Here is a 20,318-nt window from a genome sequence, read left to right as displayed (position 1 = left end):
TGTTTACCTGGACCTGTTTCTGCTCGACGTTTCGGATTTGGTTGCCCTGTGGATCTCTGGCTTTGACCCTGTTTGTACTCTGTTTTTGACCAATCTTTTGCCTTACGTCTTGGAATTGTTTGCTCTCTGCACATCTGGATCTGACCTTGGACTGGACACTGTTTCTGAGATTGATTTTTGTTTTTTGAATAAATCTTATTTTACCCAGTGGGTCTGCGATTGGGTCTTGGTCCGTCAAACCCTCACAGTACAATCTGACCAAGATGGACCCAGCAGACCCCAGTCATGTGAAATCTGCCCTGGAACAGCAAGAAAGAATGCTGGGAAGACACCAGGCCCAGCTGAATTCCCTAAGCAAGACCCTGGATTCGCTTGCTGCCAACATCGCAGAATTAACAGTCCATATCCAGACTCTCCGGCCTTCCCAGAGTAGCCCACACGTCCCAACCACAAGTTCTTCGGATACCCTGACCTCCCCATCTTTGCCCTCTCCACATGTCCACGAGCCCCGCCTGCCTCCTCCTGAAAAATATGCGGGTGAGCCTGGCACTTGCCGTTCTTTTTTGTCTCAGTGTTCACTTATTTTTGAGCTGCAACCTTCTACATTTCCCACTGAACGAGCTAAAGTTGCTTACATTATCACTCAGCTGTCTGGTCGGGCGAGGCAGTGGGGAACAGCCGTCTGGGAGGTCAAATCACCTTTCTGTAATAATTTTCTGTCTTTTTCTGAGGAGATGACAAGAGTATTTGACCGCTCAAAGCATGGGCGTGAGGCTGCCCGTGAACTGCTACACATGCGCCAGGGGCGCCGATCTGTGTCCGATTACGCCATTGACTTTCAGACTCTGGCCACCTCCAGTGGTTGGAATCCAGATGCGCTTTATGACGCCTTCCTGAACGGCCTCTCCGAAGACATCAAGGATGAACTAATCACCCAGGACCTGCCCGACACCTGTGAGGCCTTGGTAGGCCTGGCCATCCGAATTGATTCACGGCTACAGCAGCGCCACCAAGGTAGAGTTCCTGGGGGTTTTCTGAGGGCATCCACCAAAGTTCCAGCCAATCAACCACCATTCCCATGTCTTTCATCCCCATCCCATTTCCACACTTCTGAGCCTGAACCCATGCAAATCGACCGTGCCCGCCTGACCCCAGTGGAGAGACAGAGAAGAATGGCTACCCGTTCCTGCCTGTATTGTGGTCAGCCGGGTCACTTCATTGCCACCTGCCCAGTAAAAAGCCGACGCTCTCCAGTAGGAGGAGGAGTACCGATGGGCGTGACTCCTGTCAAACTCTCCTCGATGCAACGCACACTTCTTCCTGCCACTCTTGAATGGGGGGACCAACGGCTCGAAATTTTGGCATTGGTTGATTCCGGGGCTGAGGAGAACTTCATCGACTCCTGCCTGGCCGCTCAGTGGGGGTTGCCCACTTCTACGCTTGAGGTGCCAATGGTGGCCCATGCGTTGAATGGACAGAGATTGGCAAACGTAACCCATGTCAGCACTCCGGTGAGTCTCAGTCTTTCTGGCAATCATCATGAACAGTTAATCTTACATGTCATTGACTCCCCTCAAGCTCCCATTGTCCTCGGTCACCCCTGGTTAGCCAAACATAACCCACACATAAACTGGAGCAGCAATAAAATTGTGGGCTGGAGTTCATTCTGCCTCTCTCACTGCCTCCGTCATGCTCAGACTCCTCTGTTTTCAGAACCTGAATCTCCTGAAGAGTTTCCAGATCTTTCAGCCGTTCCTTCCGAGTACATGGACCTGAAGGCCGTGTTCAGCAAGTCCAGGGCCACATCCTTACCCCTACATCGCCCTTATGACTGTGCCATAGATCTCCTGCCTGGCACGTCTCCTCCCAGGGGGCGCCTCTACTCTCTGTCCCAACCTGAAACGGAGGCTATGAATAAGTACATTCAAGAGTCCCTGACTGCAGGTATTATCCGTCCTTCCTCTTCACCCGCAGGCGCAGGGTTCTTCTTCGTTGAGAAGAAGGACGGATCCCTCCGTCCTTGCATCGACTACCGGGGCCTCAACGATATAACCATTAAGAACCGTTACCCTCTTCCTCTCATGACCTCAGCCTTTGAACTGCTACAGGGGGCATCAGTCTTCACCAAGCTGGATCTCCGCAATGCTTACCACCTGGTCCGAATCCGTGAGGGGGATGAATGGAAAACAGCCTTCAATACCACTTCTGGCCATTATGAGTACCTAGTCATGCCTTTTGGATTAACCAATGCACCTGCTGTGTTTCAGGCCCTGGTCAATGATGTTCTCAGGGATATGCTTAACCACTTTGTCTTTGTCTATCTGGACGACATTCTGATTTTCTCCAAGTCCCTTACTGATCATATTTCTCATGTCCGCAGGGTCCTCCAGCGACTGCTGGAGAACCAGCTCTTTGTTAAAGCAGTCCGGCTCAAGCTTCCTACTACTCTTCGACGCATTCATCCCACCTTTCATGTTTCCCGGATCAAGCCATATGTTCGTAGTACCCTGTGTCCTGCCCCCAAACCCCCTCCACCCCCCCGGCTCATTGATGGGTCAGAGGCGTACACGGTGCGCCAGCTGCTGGATGTCCGTCGCCGAGGTCGTGGGCTCCAGTACCTCGTAGACTGGGAAGGCTACGGTCCTGAGGAGAGGTGCTGGGTCCCAGCCCGGCACATTTTGGATCCCACGCTCATCAGAGACTTCCGCCGCCGACATCCAACTCCTTCTGCTACGACGCCTGGAGGCGTCCGTTAAGGGGGGGGTACTGTCAGTACTCCTGTCAGGACTTTGTCTTTTGGCCACCCTACTGGCCATTCTGGGTATTGTGTTGCCATGTGCCTTTGTTTGTGTATTGCCATGTGCTTCTGTTTGTTCCTGTGCTCTCCTGTCCCCGCCCCTCACCTGATCTCTATTATTGCCTCATTTGCTTCCACCAATCACCTGTCCTTGAAGTCAATGGTTCTGTGTATTTAAGTCTGTGCTGGTATCTGTTCTCTGTCAGATTGTGACCGTTTTCTGTCTGTTCCTGCCTGTGTGAGTTCTGCCCCCTGTGATTTGTAAGTTTTACTGTGTTTACCTGGACCTGTTTCTGCTCGACGTTTCGGATTTGGTTGCCCTGTGGATCTCTGGCTTTGACCCTGTTTGTACTCTGTTTTTGACCAATCTTTTGCCTTACGTCTTGGAATTGTTTGCTCTCTGCACATCTGGATCTGACCTTGGACTGGACACTGTTTCTGAGATTGATTTTTGTTTTTTGAATAAATCTTATTTTACCCAGTGGGTCTGCGATTGGGTCTTGGTCCGTCAAACCCTCACAATAAGTATAAAATTATGTACAAAAATAAAACTAATAACTATAAAAAAAAAACAAAGATAAATATCCATGTGTTGATTTGGCACTCGAGTCGCCTTGGTGGTGTGTAGAGTGGGGGGTGGGGGGGGGGCAAGAACAGGGGCATCCTAGGGGAAAATGTTCTTAATTTTGGCAGCTAATTGCACCATTTTCCCGCAGTCTGAAACAGAAACAGAAAGCCTAAAGGTAGTGGCGTTGCCAGGATGTCATAGCATATGCTACATTGCTACTTAATTTGATGCAGTCAAAACTGTGAAAACACAGACACCAGAGCTGGAGAGCTGGAGCCTTCCAAGCAGCAGTGGGACAGGAACGTATTTATTTTCAGCGTCCAGGGCAGCCTAGATGCAGTTATAAAGAAACTGTGCTGTACAGTCAAGTAGTCTCTGTTGGTCACTTCTTCATGAACATTATCACGTTATGTACCTTGTGATCTAGACGTAAGATTGGATGGTGATACGGAATGACATCATAAACGGGAGTCAAACATTAATCCCAGAACAATGTGGATTGGCCTGGCTATGAGCGCCCTCGCTTATAAGGGAGAACGTGTTTCTGCTTATTCTCATACAGAGTTTATATGGATCAGTTAAAGAAAGGCAGGTGACCCCACCCTCGAGCAGAGAAATATATCTCCCTGCACAAATCAGGGAGACTGTACATTAGAAGCGAGCTAGTTTATTAGAAGCGAGCTAATTAACTTCTCTATCTGTCTTTTGGCATAACGTGGATTGTGTTCATTAACATAGATATTCTGAGAGTCAAATCTCCCGCCGCCCCAGGTGCAGAATGGTCTCATATTATTCTTAATGATTTCGCACAAACCACCAAAAATGCTGCAATATGTCTGTGAAACTATATATTCACAGTATTATGAATGAATTGTGCTTAATTTGGTAGCATTTCATACTGTGACTGATTTTACTAATTGCATTAGAACTGTACAAAGTTAGGAGGTGTGCTATTTGATAGATTCCCCTGCTTCCCCTGACTCGGGATTTCAGTGAGGAGACCTGAGGTCAACCGAGCCCCGCCCATCTCCCCATCTCGTACTTCTGAGTGGGAGGCCCTCACAAATCTCACAATTCCAAATTTATTGTGCGAGTGCCCCATGCCACCCCCAGCAAGATGCCGCCCTGGGGAGCTACCTATGTTGCCCATGCCTAAATCCACCCCTGGGTGCAAGAAGGGGTTAGGTACAAGAAAAGCACATCAATTAAGCGTGCAGTGGCAAGGATTAATAATGGAAAGCCAGACTATGAGACCACCCCCCCCGCAGCATGACCGCCAAACACATGCCAGATCACTTTGCTCCTAAAGATGAGGAAACTAATACTGTAAAGAGCACGAGCAGTCGGTTTACCAAACAAGCAGGTGTAAAACAAAACTCAGGCCAGACAATAAACAGTAAAGCAAACAAAACAATAAACCCAAGCAGAACGATACCAGCCAAACAAACTCAGGCAGGCAAACTGACCAGGCTGCCTACCTGATCGGGTAAAACAGTACATGGTGAGCAAAACGTGATGAAAAAGTAAACTATAGGCAAAACAGGAAGCTAAAAACAAAATGTAAAGAAAAAAACTTCAAAACAAACAACAACAACAAAAAAAAACTCAAGGCAAAACAGCAGTTGCTATGACCCTAAAACACAATACAACGAGCGGTTAAGAATTGTCAAACGGTTCCAATAAAACACAAATATTAATAAATATAATCAAACTATTACCTGGACTCCCGCAGGGTAGCAGGTACTACTCCGAAGTAACAGCATGTTTGCTTAAACCAGGTCAGCTAAAACAAGATAAATGGTGAGCAACATTTTGAATTGGTTGGGCCAACACAAGTTGCTTCAGTAAACCTTAAAACATACCTTATCCAAGGGGACTGCCGGCACGAATCAGGGTGTGACTGGATCACAGATCCTGCAAGACGTTATTGGTTAGCTCGAGCCATAAACCCCATGTGTATAAATTGATGGCTATGAAGTACTCGCCTACTTAAAACCCACACTGAACCTAGGACACTGGAAGCAGGTTATCGAAACTCTTAGCAAAAACTCAGGCAGCTTATTTGCCAAAACACCATACCCACAGCAGCACTGGAAACCCAAAGAGTGTTCCTAAAACTCGGATAAAACTCGGTGCAGCTATTTATAGATTTAGGTTAAAATGGGTAATTGGATAGGCATTTCCCTACTCAATGGGCTAATTAAGAATCTGCGAGAGACACACTGTTAAGGGGGAAGGCTCCTCCCTATTGCATATAAACAGGAAATGTATAAATATAAAGCTGAATATATAAATGTAAAGCTGAATATATAAATATATTTCCTGAATATATAAAAGAAATTCTGAATATATAAATATAATTCTGAAAATATAAATGTAAAACTGAATATGTAAATGTAATTCTGAACATATAAATGTAATTCCGAATATATAAATGCAATTCTGAATATATAAGTACAGTTTTGAATATATAAATATAATTCCTGAATATACAAATAGAATTCCAAATATATAAATATAATTCTGAATATATAAATATAATTCTGAATATATAAATGTAATTCTGAATATATAAGTACAGTTTTGAATAGATAAATATAATTCCTGAATATATAAATGTAATTCTGAATATATAAGTACAGTTTTGAATATATAAATATAATTCCTGAATATACAAATAGAATTCCAAATATATAAATAGAATTCCTGAATATTTGAATGTAAAGCTGAATATATAAATGTAATTCTGAATATATAAATATAACTCTGAATACATAAATGTAATTCCAAATACATAAATGTAATTCTGAATATATTGTAGCAACCTGATGGGTCCCGTGGTTCCAGACAAAGGGACAAAAGCTTTAATTCGGGGAACTGCCATCAATCGCTGGCACGCTGCCGATCATCGACACGCCCGTGTCTTATACATCCCAGCTGGTGGTGAGCAAAACAAGTTTAACATTATCATCAGTAAAATTTCACAGTACAATCAAAGATAATCAAGCAAAAAGATTAAATAATTTAAATTTGAATGATGCAATAATCTGGACTTCACTAAGGGGTCCTTATTTTCTTGGTTTTAGGACCTTCTAAGTAGGGGAGCTAAATTTGACAGGGAATTTGCGAAGAGATGGCCCAAAGAGGTAGAGAAATAGTAAATAATCTCATATCAAGCGATGGTTTCATAGAAACCCTTGCTGCAAAATGCGACAGGAGCGACAGAACACTGTGTGCTAATGGCTAAACGGCAAGTTCCAGTGCACACCAAACTACAGAGGGAGAAGTCTGCATGCTATTTCGCCGAGTCAATTTGGAGAAGCGCATCAGGTTGTAAACAGGAGCAGGAAAACGTTCGCTTGGTTTAAAGCCTTGGTGAAAGACTGTGCAGACCTCTTCCTCCGTAGTTTGGTGTACGCTTGAACTTGCCATTGAGTTATAAGAATACCGCCGGTTAAGAGCTGGTTAAAAGATTATTTACTATTTCTCTAGCTGTTTTGGGCCATCTCTTCACCAGTTCCCTTTTGAATTTCGCTCCCCTACTAGAAAGGCCCTGTAGCATGTTCAAGTTCACCATGGTGTATAAAGTTATCAGATGTGCACAGTTTAGTTACAAGATGTATAGTTACAGGGGTTTATTTTGCTATAATGAACAGCTAGCTGTACACTATCTCGCTTATTACGCGGCTACTTAAAGCAATCAATTTGACACAAAATCTTGATAGAAAAATGATTCTTTTGATTTAAAAATTATTTTATTGCTTCTGCTAAAAAAATAGTTCCATAGCAACATTCTGTTATTCATAGCAACAGTCTGCTATTCAGATTCGTGTGTCTGCACTGAGTGGGGAAAGACATGAGGAAGTTAACTGTGTTCTGTAAGGCGTGGCTGTGGCCAACAACAGCCGAAAATAAAGACGTCAAGTTCTAAATGACATCAGTGCGAACCCTGCCGGCCCAATACCAAGAAAATAATGACCCCTTAGTGAGGTCCAAATTAGTGCCTCATTCAAATTTAAATTATTTTATATATATATACACATATATATATACTCACACACACACACACACACACACACACACACACACACACATATATATATAGACACACATATATATATACACACACATACATACATACATATAGATATATGTACACATACACTGCCTGGCCAAAAAAAGAAAGGCGCCATTTTGATCAGGAGCCTCTGGAGGCAGTGTTATGTTACTTCAGTTGGTCAGGTCTAGGCTCAGCAACATTATGTGGCAATGAAATGAACTCAGCTGATTACCTGAATGTACTGAATGACCAGGTTATCCCATCAGAGAATTGTTTTTTCTTCTCTGATGGCACAGGAATATTCCAGGATGACAATGCCAAGATTCATTGGGCTCAGATTGTGAATGAGTGGTTCAGGGAGCATGAAGAGTCATTTAACACATGAATTGGCCACCACAGAGTCCTGACCTTGACCCCATTGCAAGTCTTTGGGATGTGCTGGAGAAGACTTTAGTGAGTGGTTAGACTCTATCCTCGTCCATCCTCGTTACCATAATGTAAGATTAATGTGAGGTCTGCTATAAGAGATTTGCTAAGTCTCAGAGACAACAAACTTAAGGCATGATCAATCATTCCTTTTATTCCAATAGCATAATCAAGGGAGAGTGCACTCCAGTCAATTCAAGCACAGTCTCCCCGAAAACAGAGAAACACTGAGTGTTTATACAGAGGAATAAACAACTTACACATTACATAAGATGGGGGTGGTCTCTTCCAGGTATTATTCTCATTTTCCTAGTTACGCTACACCTGTTACAAGAACTCCTATCTTGTCTTCACCACAAACATCCTTGACGGTTCTTTCTCTAGCGTAACCTTGGGGTGACTGGGGCGACTTGGGGTGACTGTCAGAAGAGTTTGGCACGTGTCCAAGTCACTGCTTGCACTACATTCTTCATGTGCAGGACTTCCTTTCTCTCTTATTTTCCACTGTGACCTTTTAATGGCACTTAGGGTGTCAACCACAAAATGATATGACACACAGAACAGATCACTAATGTTTAGACAGTAATTAGTACGACTAAGGCGACAGCTTGCAGTCAATAACAATCATCCATTGGTTAATACATTCAAAATATTTCTCACAATGCCATTTGCGAATGACAGTCACATATGATTAGCCTGGAGAATTTTCGCTCATACAGTGAAGAGGTTTAGTAATCAAAAGTGATACAGCTCCAGGCAAATATAGAAAGATGTGTAGTGACTCACTGCATGACTCACAAATTCACATGTTATCTTGTAATGGTTTTGTATAATGTTATGATACATTGTTGAGGCTTGGCTTGATCCAGTGTTTTTTTTTTTTTAATTTTTTTTTATTCAAATCATCTGTGCAGATCTAAGGGGAAATAAGAATAAAGGGCTTTCTTTCTTTCTTTCTTTCTTTTGAGTGACTCTCAGCTCATTTGCATACACTATGAGCGCTCTGCTTTGTCTTTAGTTCAGCTGAATTGCTGTACATACAGCCAATGGAAATGCTTGATCACGCCTGGTTCTCTACTATAAAAAGGGCTGTAACGTTTCCCCCAGGTTATGCTTGCCTCAGATGTAGTGAGGAAACAATGTACAGTCTCTGTTTCATCTTGTTGTTCTCCTCTAGACTGTGTAAGTACACTTACTGTTTCATTTGTCCATTTTATATGACAGTTCACATAAGGCTTAATGTGCCTGGGTTATTAGTACACATGGATGTGGATATTAAATATTTAAGAAGCACCTCAGCAAGTTTGATATGAAAATATTGTAATTCTTGCTGATACAACAACTCTCAACTCTATTATAGATTTTTTTCCCCCTTTTTTTTGTTTTGCAGATGCAGGCGAATTTGCTGTACTTCAGAGCCATAGTTTGATAGCTGCTGAGGTTGGGTCGGATGTGAAATTAAACTGTTATTTCTCAAGGGATTATATATCTTTTGTAGGATGGTACAAACAGAGTGTTGGACAAAAACCTATCCCCATTGTTGCCTCGTTGTACTATAGCATACAAACTTTTCACAGCGGCTTTACTCGACGCTTCAATGTATCAAGAGATCACAACAGTTTTGACCTGCATATCTTCAGGGCTGAACCATCAGACTCAGGGACATATTACTGTGTTGTCACATTTAATTTTAAGACATTATTTGGAGATGGCACTGTTTTAATTGTTGATGGTAAGCATTTTTGTTTTTGTTTTTACCACCTATGAGACTTTTACTATACAAAGAGAATGGGAGGGAGCTCAAAAACAGATAGTGTCTGTGGAAAAGGTTGTGATATATACCACTTCACTGTTTGGTACATCCTAGAATTCTTGGGAGGTGTAATATAGTTTTGTGCTCACAAATAATGCAGTTAGTGTTTTTTGTTTTGTTTCATTTCATTTCATTTTTTTTTTAACATTCCTCCTCCGACCCAGCTTTCTAACAGTACAGCATCCTGTTATCTAAGTTTTCACTTTCTATCAACAGTCTGTGATCTGTGGTAGTTTCTATTATCCACTGATCAGTAAATGATAGTTTCTGCATCAATGAACAGAATTTGGAGATATTTCACATGATGTCATGATCTCATGCCAATGAAAAGCTTTAATTAATGTTCATAATATAATGCTTAGTGTTGATAATAAATTAACAAGTTCTCATCAGTTTGCCTTTACTGCACACTTCTATATCAGTTGTATTTGTCACTGTATTAACTATTCATTGGATTCTTAGTCTAATCACAGTCTAAAATGCCTTTGTAAACCTCCATTTGTTGTGGATTTGAAAAATAAATTGCTAACATGGAGATGAGTCATATTGTTGTGTTTGCACAGAGAGAGTTTCTTACTTGCGCACACTGTGTCTCACTAAACTTGTCTCTGAGTATCAGCACAGTTTAAAAGTTGCAGTTATAAATCTTAGGACAGCTAAAATCTATTATTTATATTAAATCTCTGTATAAGGTGCAAAATCCAGCGATAATGCTATTCAGCAGCTGCCCATCTCCACTTTCCTTCAAACGGGAGAGAACGTTAATCTACAGTGCACAGTGCCAGCTGAGATCTGTGCAGGAGAACACAGTGTGTACTGGTTCAGACAAGGTTCAGGAGAATCCCATCCAGGAATCATTTACACCCATGGAAACAGGAGTGATCAGTGTGAGAAGAGGTCTGAGGCTGGTTCTCCTACACAGAGCTGTGTCTATCACCTCAGTTCTTCTGATGCTGGAACTTATTACTGTGCTGTGGCCACATGTGGACAGATATTGTATGGGAATGGAACACAACTACTCTTTCACGGTAAGATGTCAGTATTAAGTCTCCATTCTTTATTTGGACTATTGTTGAATAAAAACATATGAAATGTGTCACGAAATATTGCTACAGTATTCCTTATGAATGTTTCTCCTCAGTTCTACATAATGTACAAACAACAAATTCAATTCATTAAGATAAATTCATTTCATTAATGTTTTTCCAAATTTTAGATGATTCAAGGAGTCTGAATACACATCAAGATCTGCTAGTGTACAGCCTGGCAGGTGGACTAATCTTAAACATCACAATCACTCTCATCCTCTGTGTTCAGCTAAGGCTTAGACGTCATGACGACTGCAGAGGTAAAGACATTATTTGTGATCATGGCAACATATAACATTATGACATGAATGTTCTAGAAGCATGTTCCATTCTACATGAAAGGCCTCTTGAATCGCTAATAACTTAATAATAAGAGTTGGTATATGTTTCATGATGTTTATCTGAATCAAGCACTATGTCTGTTAAGAGCTGTCAAGAGTAGTTTCATTCTCTGATTATACTGATTTTGCACTGCTTTGCTGTTTCTCAAATTAAATGAAATCTGTTCAATTAAATTCCCCCATGTCTTGAACTGACGCAGATATGAAAAAAGCTAATAATGAAACTTCTTGTAACGGGAAACAAACAACAGAATAATTGTGTTCATCATTGCAGTGTACACAGACAGCAGGTTAGCAAAACAATTTACGGAATTATTCTAAATTTAAAATGAACAAAATTATCTTTTTTCTACCTCTCTTCAAACGGTATACAATTGTAAATAGTAGGTTTTAAAATAAATGAAGTCACAACAAAATACATTAATTCAAGTTTTTGTGTCATTCTTCTAGCAGACTGATGATGACACGGTGAGGTATACAACTGTGAGATTCGCTGAAAAAAGTGAGAGAGGAAACAGAACAAAGAGAGAACAGAGAGATGAGGGCCTGGTCTATTAAGATGGAGGCTGAACCACTTCAAAAACAACTTCCTCTTGCATCGATGCACCTCTGCTGCTTTCATGCACACTTTTCAAATACCACACATTTCATAATGTTGGAGCTTGTTGTAGTTTCAGGATTTACATTTTAACTTATTTATGCTAATTTGATCATATGCCCTTTCAGAATAACCACTGAGTCTACACATGATATGTACAATCTGGTTCACTCTCATTCACTCATTTTCAAAGCTGTTTATCCTAATTAGTGTTGTGGGAGGAGCAGGAACCTATCCCAGTGTTCACTGGGCGAAAGGCGGGGAAACACCCTGGAAAGGTTGCCAGTACATCGCAGGGTAGACCCAAAGACAAACACACACACACATTCCTACCTAGGGACAATTTAATTTCTCGAATTCACCTAACCTGCATGTCTTTGGGAGGAAGCTGGAGCTCCTGGAGGAAACCCACACAGACATGGAGAGAACATGCAAACTCCACACAGAAGGGACTCTGGCTGCTCGGTTGGAAATCGAATCCGGGACCTTCTTGCTATGAGGCGATGGTGCTACCCACTGCGCCACCGTGAAAATCCCCTCTTTGTAACTATAAATGCTCAGAACTGTACACCACTATCAACCACATTAATAAAACATTTTTCATAATCTTGTGGCGGCCATATTATTTCCTGCTGAATGCTACGTGGGTAGAGAGACCAGTTTTGGGCTGGTTGTCCTCACTTCCTGTCCTTACAACCAATCACATAACTTAAGTTTCAAGTTTATTTAAAGCCCAATATCACTGTTTACAGTCTCAAAGGGCTTTACATGCCCACAGGATCACAACAGCCAGAGCAGGGCGGCACCCCCTGACTTAATCCTCATAGCAGACAAGAAAAAGAACCAGCCACGTGGCATGTTAAGTGTTTTCCTCCCCACTGATGCCCATTATATGGAAACAGCTTGGCGTGCCTTAATGTCCCAAAACAGCGATCAATGATCACCAAATTCATCTGACATCTCACATGTTATAAGCACTATTTCTAATTAAAAAAAAAGCGAAAGTGAAATTGAGTGAAAGGGGTAACGTGTTGGAAATGATTTACGTGTTTATTTGCATATAGAGCGGGGAAGTGAGATCCCATCTCAAGTGGTCATTTGAGACACGGATTCTAAAGCCAGGTGTAAACGGACGTACTCAGAGCCGTCCACTTGTGATCAGATCATCAAAATCGGATCTTAATGCAAGGTGTAAACAGGCCCTAATTTGAGTGTCACCATGGATTAAGTCTATTTTTTGCGAGAAAAATTTGACAAAATTGTGTGCGGTAATAGAGCTGGATTGAGGGGAGTGATTCTGGGTCAGTTTTGATCCCCTGCTGCCATCTTGAAATCTAACATGTCAAAATGTGTCTTTTCAGCTTGCAATGCGCATAAGCCGCATCACTCTCTCCTCCAGAAGACTTCGCAGTGCCGATTCTTCAATTCTGTCAAATATTTGTAGTAGCACTATTACCCAGCATTTTGACTGGCAATTTTTCCAATTAATTGTTTTTTTTCCATTCTTGTAATATTATGACTCTTTTCCCTGTAAAATTACGGTTCTTCCTTCAGAATAGACACAGTTTCTTGCACAATCTTTTCAAAGTCCTGATACTTATGATAATGTGGTGCTGATGTGCCAAAAGATTAAGTATTTTATTATTTGTGGAACCTTTACAAAAGTATAACTTCACAAGATGCTCCATGTAAGAAATTAGCCTATGTTAGTTGTGGCAGTGTCGTTAGGCTACTAGCTAGTTCACCTACAGGGTGTGCTCACGACTCAGTCTGCCTGCGTGTCACACGGTTGTGTCCTCCAATTGGAGCAGGTGGTGGCGGGGTTCACAATGTTCACACAGGCATTTATCAGTTTAGAGTTTAGTTTATTGGCTTGAGTGCGGATTAGGAACTGAATGTTAGTTTTATGAAATGATTTTCTTTTAAATGATGTTTATGGTTATACATGTTTATTACTGGGTTTATGAAAACCATAAACCAATATTGCATTTAATTGTTCAAAATGATTGGAATAGTTTATTGAAGAACACTTGTTAACACTTTAACATTCTAAAATTAGAAGTGTGATAAAAACAAAAACAGGATTGTTACACCCATTTCCACTTTTATTCAAATAGAAATACAGATACAAATACAAATACTGGGCTCTCCGCACACCCCTAATGTGGACGCACTCTCTCATCTAAGTGATTATGGAACACTCCCTCCATTTGTGTTTTAACAGAAAAAAAAACACTTAATAGGAACCAGTTAATACAAAATCACAATTCTCAGTTTCTCAATGTAACATGACAAATTTGTGTAAATAACAAGTTCTACATTGAGCCTGACACAAGTTTTTATAAGTACAGTTGATATAAAAGGTGACACACTCCTGTTGAAATGGTAGATTTTTGTGGTGTAAAAAAATGAAACCAAGATAAATTGTGCCAGAACCTTTTGTATCCTTTATTGTGAAATAGCAACCTATAAATTAAAGTGAAAAGCAATAAGATTGATTTTAGGGAAAAAAAAAGAAAAATAAAAAATGTACAATAACCTGCTCGCATAAGTGTGCACACCCTTTTATAATTAGGAACGTACCACAAATATTACCCTCATAAGCAGAGGTTTATCACTTGAGGACATAGTGTAGAAAACACCATTAAAATGAAAATAATAATCCCAAAATAATAATAATTTTTCTTTTTTTTTATCAATCCAACTTTAACGTTGTTACAATCAATAGAGTGACCCAGATGCAAAACACAGACTCAACATGGAAAGTAAATTAAAAGTCAGTTTATTGTAAATGTTGTGAATGGAGTGAAAGGGAGGAAGCGGCAAAGGGAATGAGCGTAAAGGAGCCGACGGCGGGTCAAACCAGGCAGGGCAGGTGAGCGAAGGCGGGCTGTGAGCATAGCGGGAAAGGAGACCGGCAGACAATGGGTAGGCAGGGCAAAGAGGCAGGCGAGGAAGGGTGATCCTGGATACAGGGAGACAAGGATTAGTTCTGTCAAACAAACAGAAGGGAGCTAGTTGAATTTACAATTCCAAATGGCCAGGGAACGAGCTCTAACCACACAGGCTGAATCAACGAACTGGTGGTGAATGGGTGAAAAAACCGGGCTAGAAATATTGTCGGAGTGTTGAGGAGATGAAGCGCAGATCTGCAGGCTGATAGGCGCCACACACACAATACAGAGACAATAAACACCAGGTGGAGCACAGGAGACGTGAGGAAGAGGGAAAAACACTAGAAACAAAAGGAAATAACGAAAACATGGTCGAAACCATGACAAACATAACAACACACAGGGACTAACGTCTTAAATGGGGTGGTTCAGTCAAATACAAACATCGTTGTAACGGTCGCTTACAATAATGTGACTCGGGTGAGAACAGGTATGAGTGAACCAGACATTTCACTTATTTTTGATAATCACATTAAATCATCAAACAAATACTATATAGAATATCAAACAAATCATTTTTTTTTTTACATGCCTCTCTTACGCCTAAGGTCTCCTTTTCCACCTCGTCTTCTGTGTGTGTGTGTGTGTCTCTTATGCCTAGGCATCAGTGTCTTGTATGTGTGTGGCTGTTTTCCTCCCAGATGTTCCCTGCCCCCCTCTGTCCTCTGTACCCCTCCCTGTCAGCCTGCTCGTCATCGCCATCCCCCTCATCTTGCTCTTGTTGTCTCTATTTTTTTTTGCTAATGTATTTTCTTTTGCATTATGATTGTATTACTTGTAATTGCCCACTGGGTGGGCTCCTATTGCACACCTGGCTGCCCAAGAAGGGGTCTCCTCTTTCTGTGGTCCTTTTCAAGATTTCTTCCAATTTGTCCCTATTACACCAGGCTTTTTGGGAGTTTTTTTTTATGCCCTCTCTGAGGATTAAGTCAGTGGGCACCATCCTGTTTTGTTTGTTGTGGGTATGTAAAGCCCTTTGAGACTCTAAAGAGTAATACTGGGCACTAAATAAACCTTGCTGTTGTTGTTGTTGTTGTTGTTTCTCACTCAGGAGTCTTTTCCTCCGCGCTTTTTCAGTGACCTCCTCTCTAAATGTCTCTCACACATGCACTATACACACAGACACATACGGAGAACACAAGCCCTCAGAGGGCACAAGCACACAGTGGGGCCTCCTCTCTCGCTCTCTCTCTCTCTCTCTCTCTCTCTTTCTCACATGTACCAAATATTCAGACACACAAAGTGCTCAATAGAGAACAACATAAAAACCAAAATTCCCCTTTTTTCTTTTTCTCGACCGGTCACCCGCAAGGTTACAAAATCCAAATTAACACTTTAACCTCCATCAATCGGACAACTGCAAATCAGTGCTTTTATCATGTGGTTTTATATTAATTTACATTTATTTATGTACACAAACGCCCAAAATCACTGTTTACAGTCTCTTGGCCAGCCAGGTGTGCAGTAGATGCTGACCCAGTGGGCAAATTGCAAACAACACAACGATGATGAAAATGAAAGCACAACTAGACAAAATAAAGAATAACAAAACAGCAGGGGGGGGTCAGCCGAGATAGCAGCGCAGGAAGAAGACAAGCCACGAAGCCGCAGCAGCCATCAGGACGACGATAAAGAGACGTGTATATATAAATATATGTGCACATATCTAACCCCTTTTTTACCCAGTCTCTTTTTATCGATTTCAGACGCGCTTGCCAGGTAGACGGTTGCATGGACTCCACACGGCCACGGAGACTTTTCCTTTGTGACAATAATAAACAGTCACTCTACTTTTGAATTTAACTTCACGTGGCTTCGTTTCCCTTCTAATCAAAATAATATGATATAAGAATGATTCATAACGCCTTACTTACTTTAATAATTTAAATGAGATTTGCTAAGTCTCAGAGACTTAATCATTCCTTTTATTCCAATAGCATGATCAAGGGAGAGTGCACTCCAGTCAATTCAAGCACAGTCTCCCCGAAGACAGAGAAACACTGAGTATTTATACAGAGGAATAAACAACTTACACATTACATAGGATGGGGGTGGTCTCTTCTAAGTATTATTCTCATTTTCCTAGTTACACTACATCTGTTACAAGAACTCCTATCTTGTCTTCACCACAAACATCCTTGATGCTTCTTTCTCTACCGTAAACTTGGGGTGACTGGGGCGACTTGGGGTGACTGTCGAAACAGTCTCTGCTTGCACTACTTCTTTCATGTGCACGACTTCCTTTCTCTGTTATTTTCCACCGTGACGTTTTAATCTCACTTAGGGTGTCAACTACAAAAATGATATGACACACAGAACAGAACATTAATGTTTAGACAGTAATTAGTACGACTAAGGCGACAGCTGGCAGTCAATAACAATCATCCATGGTTAATACAGTCAAAATATTTCTCACAATGCCATTGGCCAATGACAGTCAAATATGATGAGTCTGGAGAATTTTCACTCGTAGAATGAAAATGTTTAATAATCAAAAGTGATACAGCTCCAAACAAATGTAGAAAGATGTACAGTGAAATGCTGCCTGACTCATAAATTCACATGTTATCTTGTAATGGTTTTGTGTAATGTTAAGATATATTGTTGAAGTTGAGCTTGATCCAGTGATCGATTTCTTTTTAAAATTCAAATCATCTCTTCAGATTTAAGGTGAAAAAAGATGAAAGAGTTTTCTTTCTTTCTCCTGAGTGCCCCTCAGCTCATCTCTATACACTTTAAGATGTTTGACCATATTCCACCTGTCCTGGCTTCCCTTCATTGGCTCCCAATTCACGCAAGGGCGGATTTTAAGGTCCTCTTATTGACATAAAAAATTCTGCATAGACTTCCGACTTGCGCTGGCCTACTTTTCTGACTTACTTACACCCTGCAATTCCCCTCGTACCCTGCACTCTCAAGATTCTGGACAATTAGTCATTCCAAGAGGTAAAAAGAAGTCCACTGGCTACCGAACCTTTCCAACAGGCAGACTCTCTTCATAACTTTAAAGGCATCTATTGTCTGTAGTTTCTGGATAATATAATTTTGATATGACTTTGTTATGGACGTGTAAATCCCTTTGATACTACAAATAGAGATATTGGGCTCTAAATAAACTTGCATTATTATTATCATTATTATTATTATTATTATTATTATTATTATTTAAGCGCAATGCTTTGTCTTTAGTTCAGCTGAATTGCTGTACATCCAGCCAATGGAAATGCTCGATCACGCCTGGTTCTTTACTATAAATAGGACTGTAACATTCCCCCCAGGTTATGCTTGCCTCATATGTAGTGAGGAAACAATGTACAGTCTCTGTTTCATCTTGTTGCTCTCCTCTAGACTGTGTGAGTACACTTACTGTTTCATTTGTCCATTTTATATGACAGTTCACATAAGGCTTAAAGTGCTTGAATTATTAGTACACACGGATGTGGATATTAAATGTTTAAGAAGCACCTCAGCATGTTTGATATGAAAATATTGTAACTCTTGCTAAAAACTCTCAACTTTTCTTTCTTTGTTTCTTTCTTTCTTTCTTTCTTCCTGTCTTTCTTTCTTTCTTTCTTCCTGTCTCTCTTTCTTTTTTCTTTTTTTTGCAGATGCAGACAGATTTGTTACAATTCAACAGGATCGCGTGAAAACTACTGAGGTTGAGCAGGACGTGAAATTAAATTGTTTTTTCTCAAGGGATTATATACCTTTTGTAGGATGGTACAAACAGAGTGTTGGACAAAAACTTATCCCCATTGCCTCGTTGTACTATAGCGTACAAACTTTTCACAGCGGCTTTAATCGACGTTTCAATGTATCAAGAGATCACAACAGTTTTGACCTGCATATCTTCAGGGCTGAACCATCAGACTCAGGGACATATTACTGTGTTGTCATATTGAATTTTGAGCCATTATTTGGAGATGGCACTGTTTTAATTGTTGAAGGTAAACATTTTTGTTTTTGTTTTTTCCACCTATGAGACTTTTACTATACAAAGAGAATTGGAGGGAGTTCAAAAACAGACTCCACTGTTTGGAACATTCTAGAATACATGTGAGGTGTAGTATAGTTTTTGTGCTTACGAATAATGCAGTTAGTGTGTTTTGTTTTGTTTCATTTCATTTAATTTTTTTTTAACAGTCTTCCTCCAACACAGCTTCCTGTTGTCTAAGTTTTCACTTTTTTTCAACAGTCTGTGATCTGTGGTAGTTTCTATTATTCACTGATCAGTAAATGATAGTTTCTGCATCAATGAACAGAATTTGGAGATATTTCTAATGATGTCACGATCTCATGCCAACGAAAATCTTTAATTAATGTTCATAATATAATGATTAGTGTTGATAATAAATTATCAAATTCTCATCAGTTTGCCTTTACTGCACACTTCTATATCAGCTGTATTAGTCATTGTATTGACTATTCATTGGATTCTTAGTCTAATCACAGTCTAAAATGCCTTTGTAAACCTCCATTTGTTGTGGATTTGAATAATAAATTGCTAACATGGAGATAAGTCATATATTGTTGTGTTTGCACAGAGAGAGTTTCTTACTTGCACACACTGTGTCTCACTAAACTTGTCTCTGAGTATCAGCACAGTTTAAAAGTTGCAGTTATAAATCTTAGGACAGCTAAAATCTATTATTTACTTTGAATCTCTGTACAAGGTGCAAAATCCAGCGATAGTGCTATTCAGCAGCTGCCCATCTCCACTTTCCTTCAAACGGGGGAGAACGTTACTCTACAGTGCACAGTGCCAGCTGAGATCTGTGCAGGAGAACACAGTGTGTACTGGTTCAGACAAGGTTCAGGAGAATCCCATCCAGGAATCATTTACACCCATGGAGACAGGAGTGATCAGTGTGAGAAGAGGTCTGAGGCTAGTTCTCCTACACAGAGCTGTGTCTATCACCTCCCCAAGAGGAACATCAGTTCTTCTGATGCTGGAACTTATTACTGTGCCGTAGCCACATGTGGACAGATATTGTATGGGAATGGAACACAACTACTCTTTCATGGTAAGATGTCAATATTAAGTCTCTATTCTTTATTTGGACTATTGTTGAATAAAAACATCTCAAATGTGTCATGAAATATTTGCTACAATATTCCTTATGAATGTTTCTCCTCAGTTCTACATAATGTACAAACAACAAATTCAATTCATTAAGATAAATTCATTTCATTAATGTTTTTCCAAATTTTAGATGATTCAAGGAGTCTAAATACACATCGAGATCTGCTTGTGTACAGCCTGGCAGGTGGACTAATCATAAACATCACAATCACTCTCATCCTTTGTGTTCAGCTAAGGCTTAGACGTCATGACAACCGCAGGGGTAAAGACATTATTTGTGATCATGGCAACATATAACATTATGACATAAATGTTCTAGAAGCATCTTCCACTCTACATGAAAGGCCTCTTGAATCCCTAATAATGTACATAAGCATTTATTTACATGTTTCATGATGTTTAGCTTGAAACACCATGTCCATTAAGAGCTGTCTTAGAATTTCACCCTCTAATTATACTAATTTTGCAATTTTTTGCACTATTTTTCCAAAAGAAATAAAATCCCTTAGATTAAATTCCTGAATGTCACAGAACTGACACAGATATGAAAAAAAAGCTAATAATGAAATTTCTTCTACCAGGAAACAGAC

The 20,318-nt window shown here is 40.5% G+C and overlaps 1 protein-coding gene and 1 gene segment (V, D, J or C); both read left to right on the top strand.

The window, feature by feature from the left end:
- Nucleotides 1-6,193: 6,193 nt before the first annotated feature.
- Nucleotides 6,194-10,992, top strand: LOC115816217 (signal-regulatory protein beta-2-like). Its single transcript, XM_030779181.1, has 4 exons — nt 6,194-6,308; nt 9,350-9,583; nt 10,357-10,692; nt 10,982-10,992. Exons 1-4 carry the CDS (start codon nt 6,194-6,196, stop codon nt 10,990-10,992), a joined length of 696 nt encoding a protein of 231 aa, XP_030635041.1.
- A 3,457-nt stretch (nt 10,993-14,449) lies between these two features.
- LOC115816216 (Ig kappa chain V region K29-213-like) lies at nt 14,450-19,970 on the top strand. The segment is given in 4 exon segments: nt 14,450-14,456; nt 18,362-18,592; nt 19,319-19,669; nt 19,960-19,970. Coding segments are annotated over 4 exon segments (600 nt in total).
- The last annotated feature ends 348 nt before the right edge of the window (nt 19,971-20,318 follow it).

The sequence above is a fragment of the Chanos chanos genome, chromosome 7 (assembly GCF_902362185.1).
Source record: "Chanos chanos chromosome 7, fChaCha1.1, whole genome shotgun sequence".
NCBI lineage: Eukaryota > Metazoa > Chordata > Actinopteri > Gonorynchiformes > Chanidae > Chanos > Chanos chanos.
This window is presented reverse-complemented; position numbering and strand designations above follow the sequence as displayed.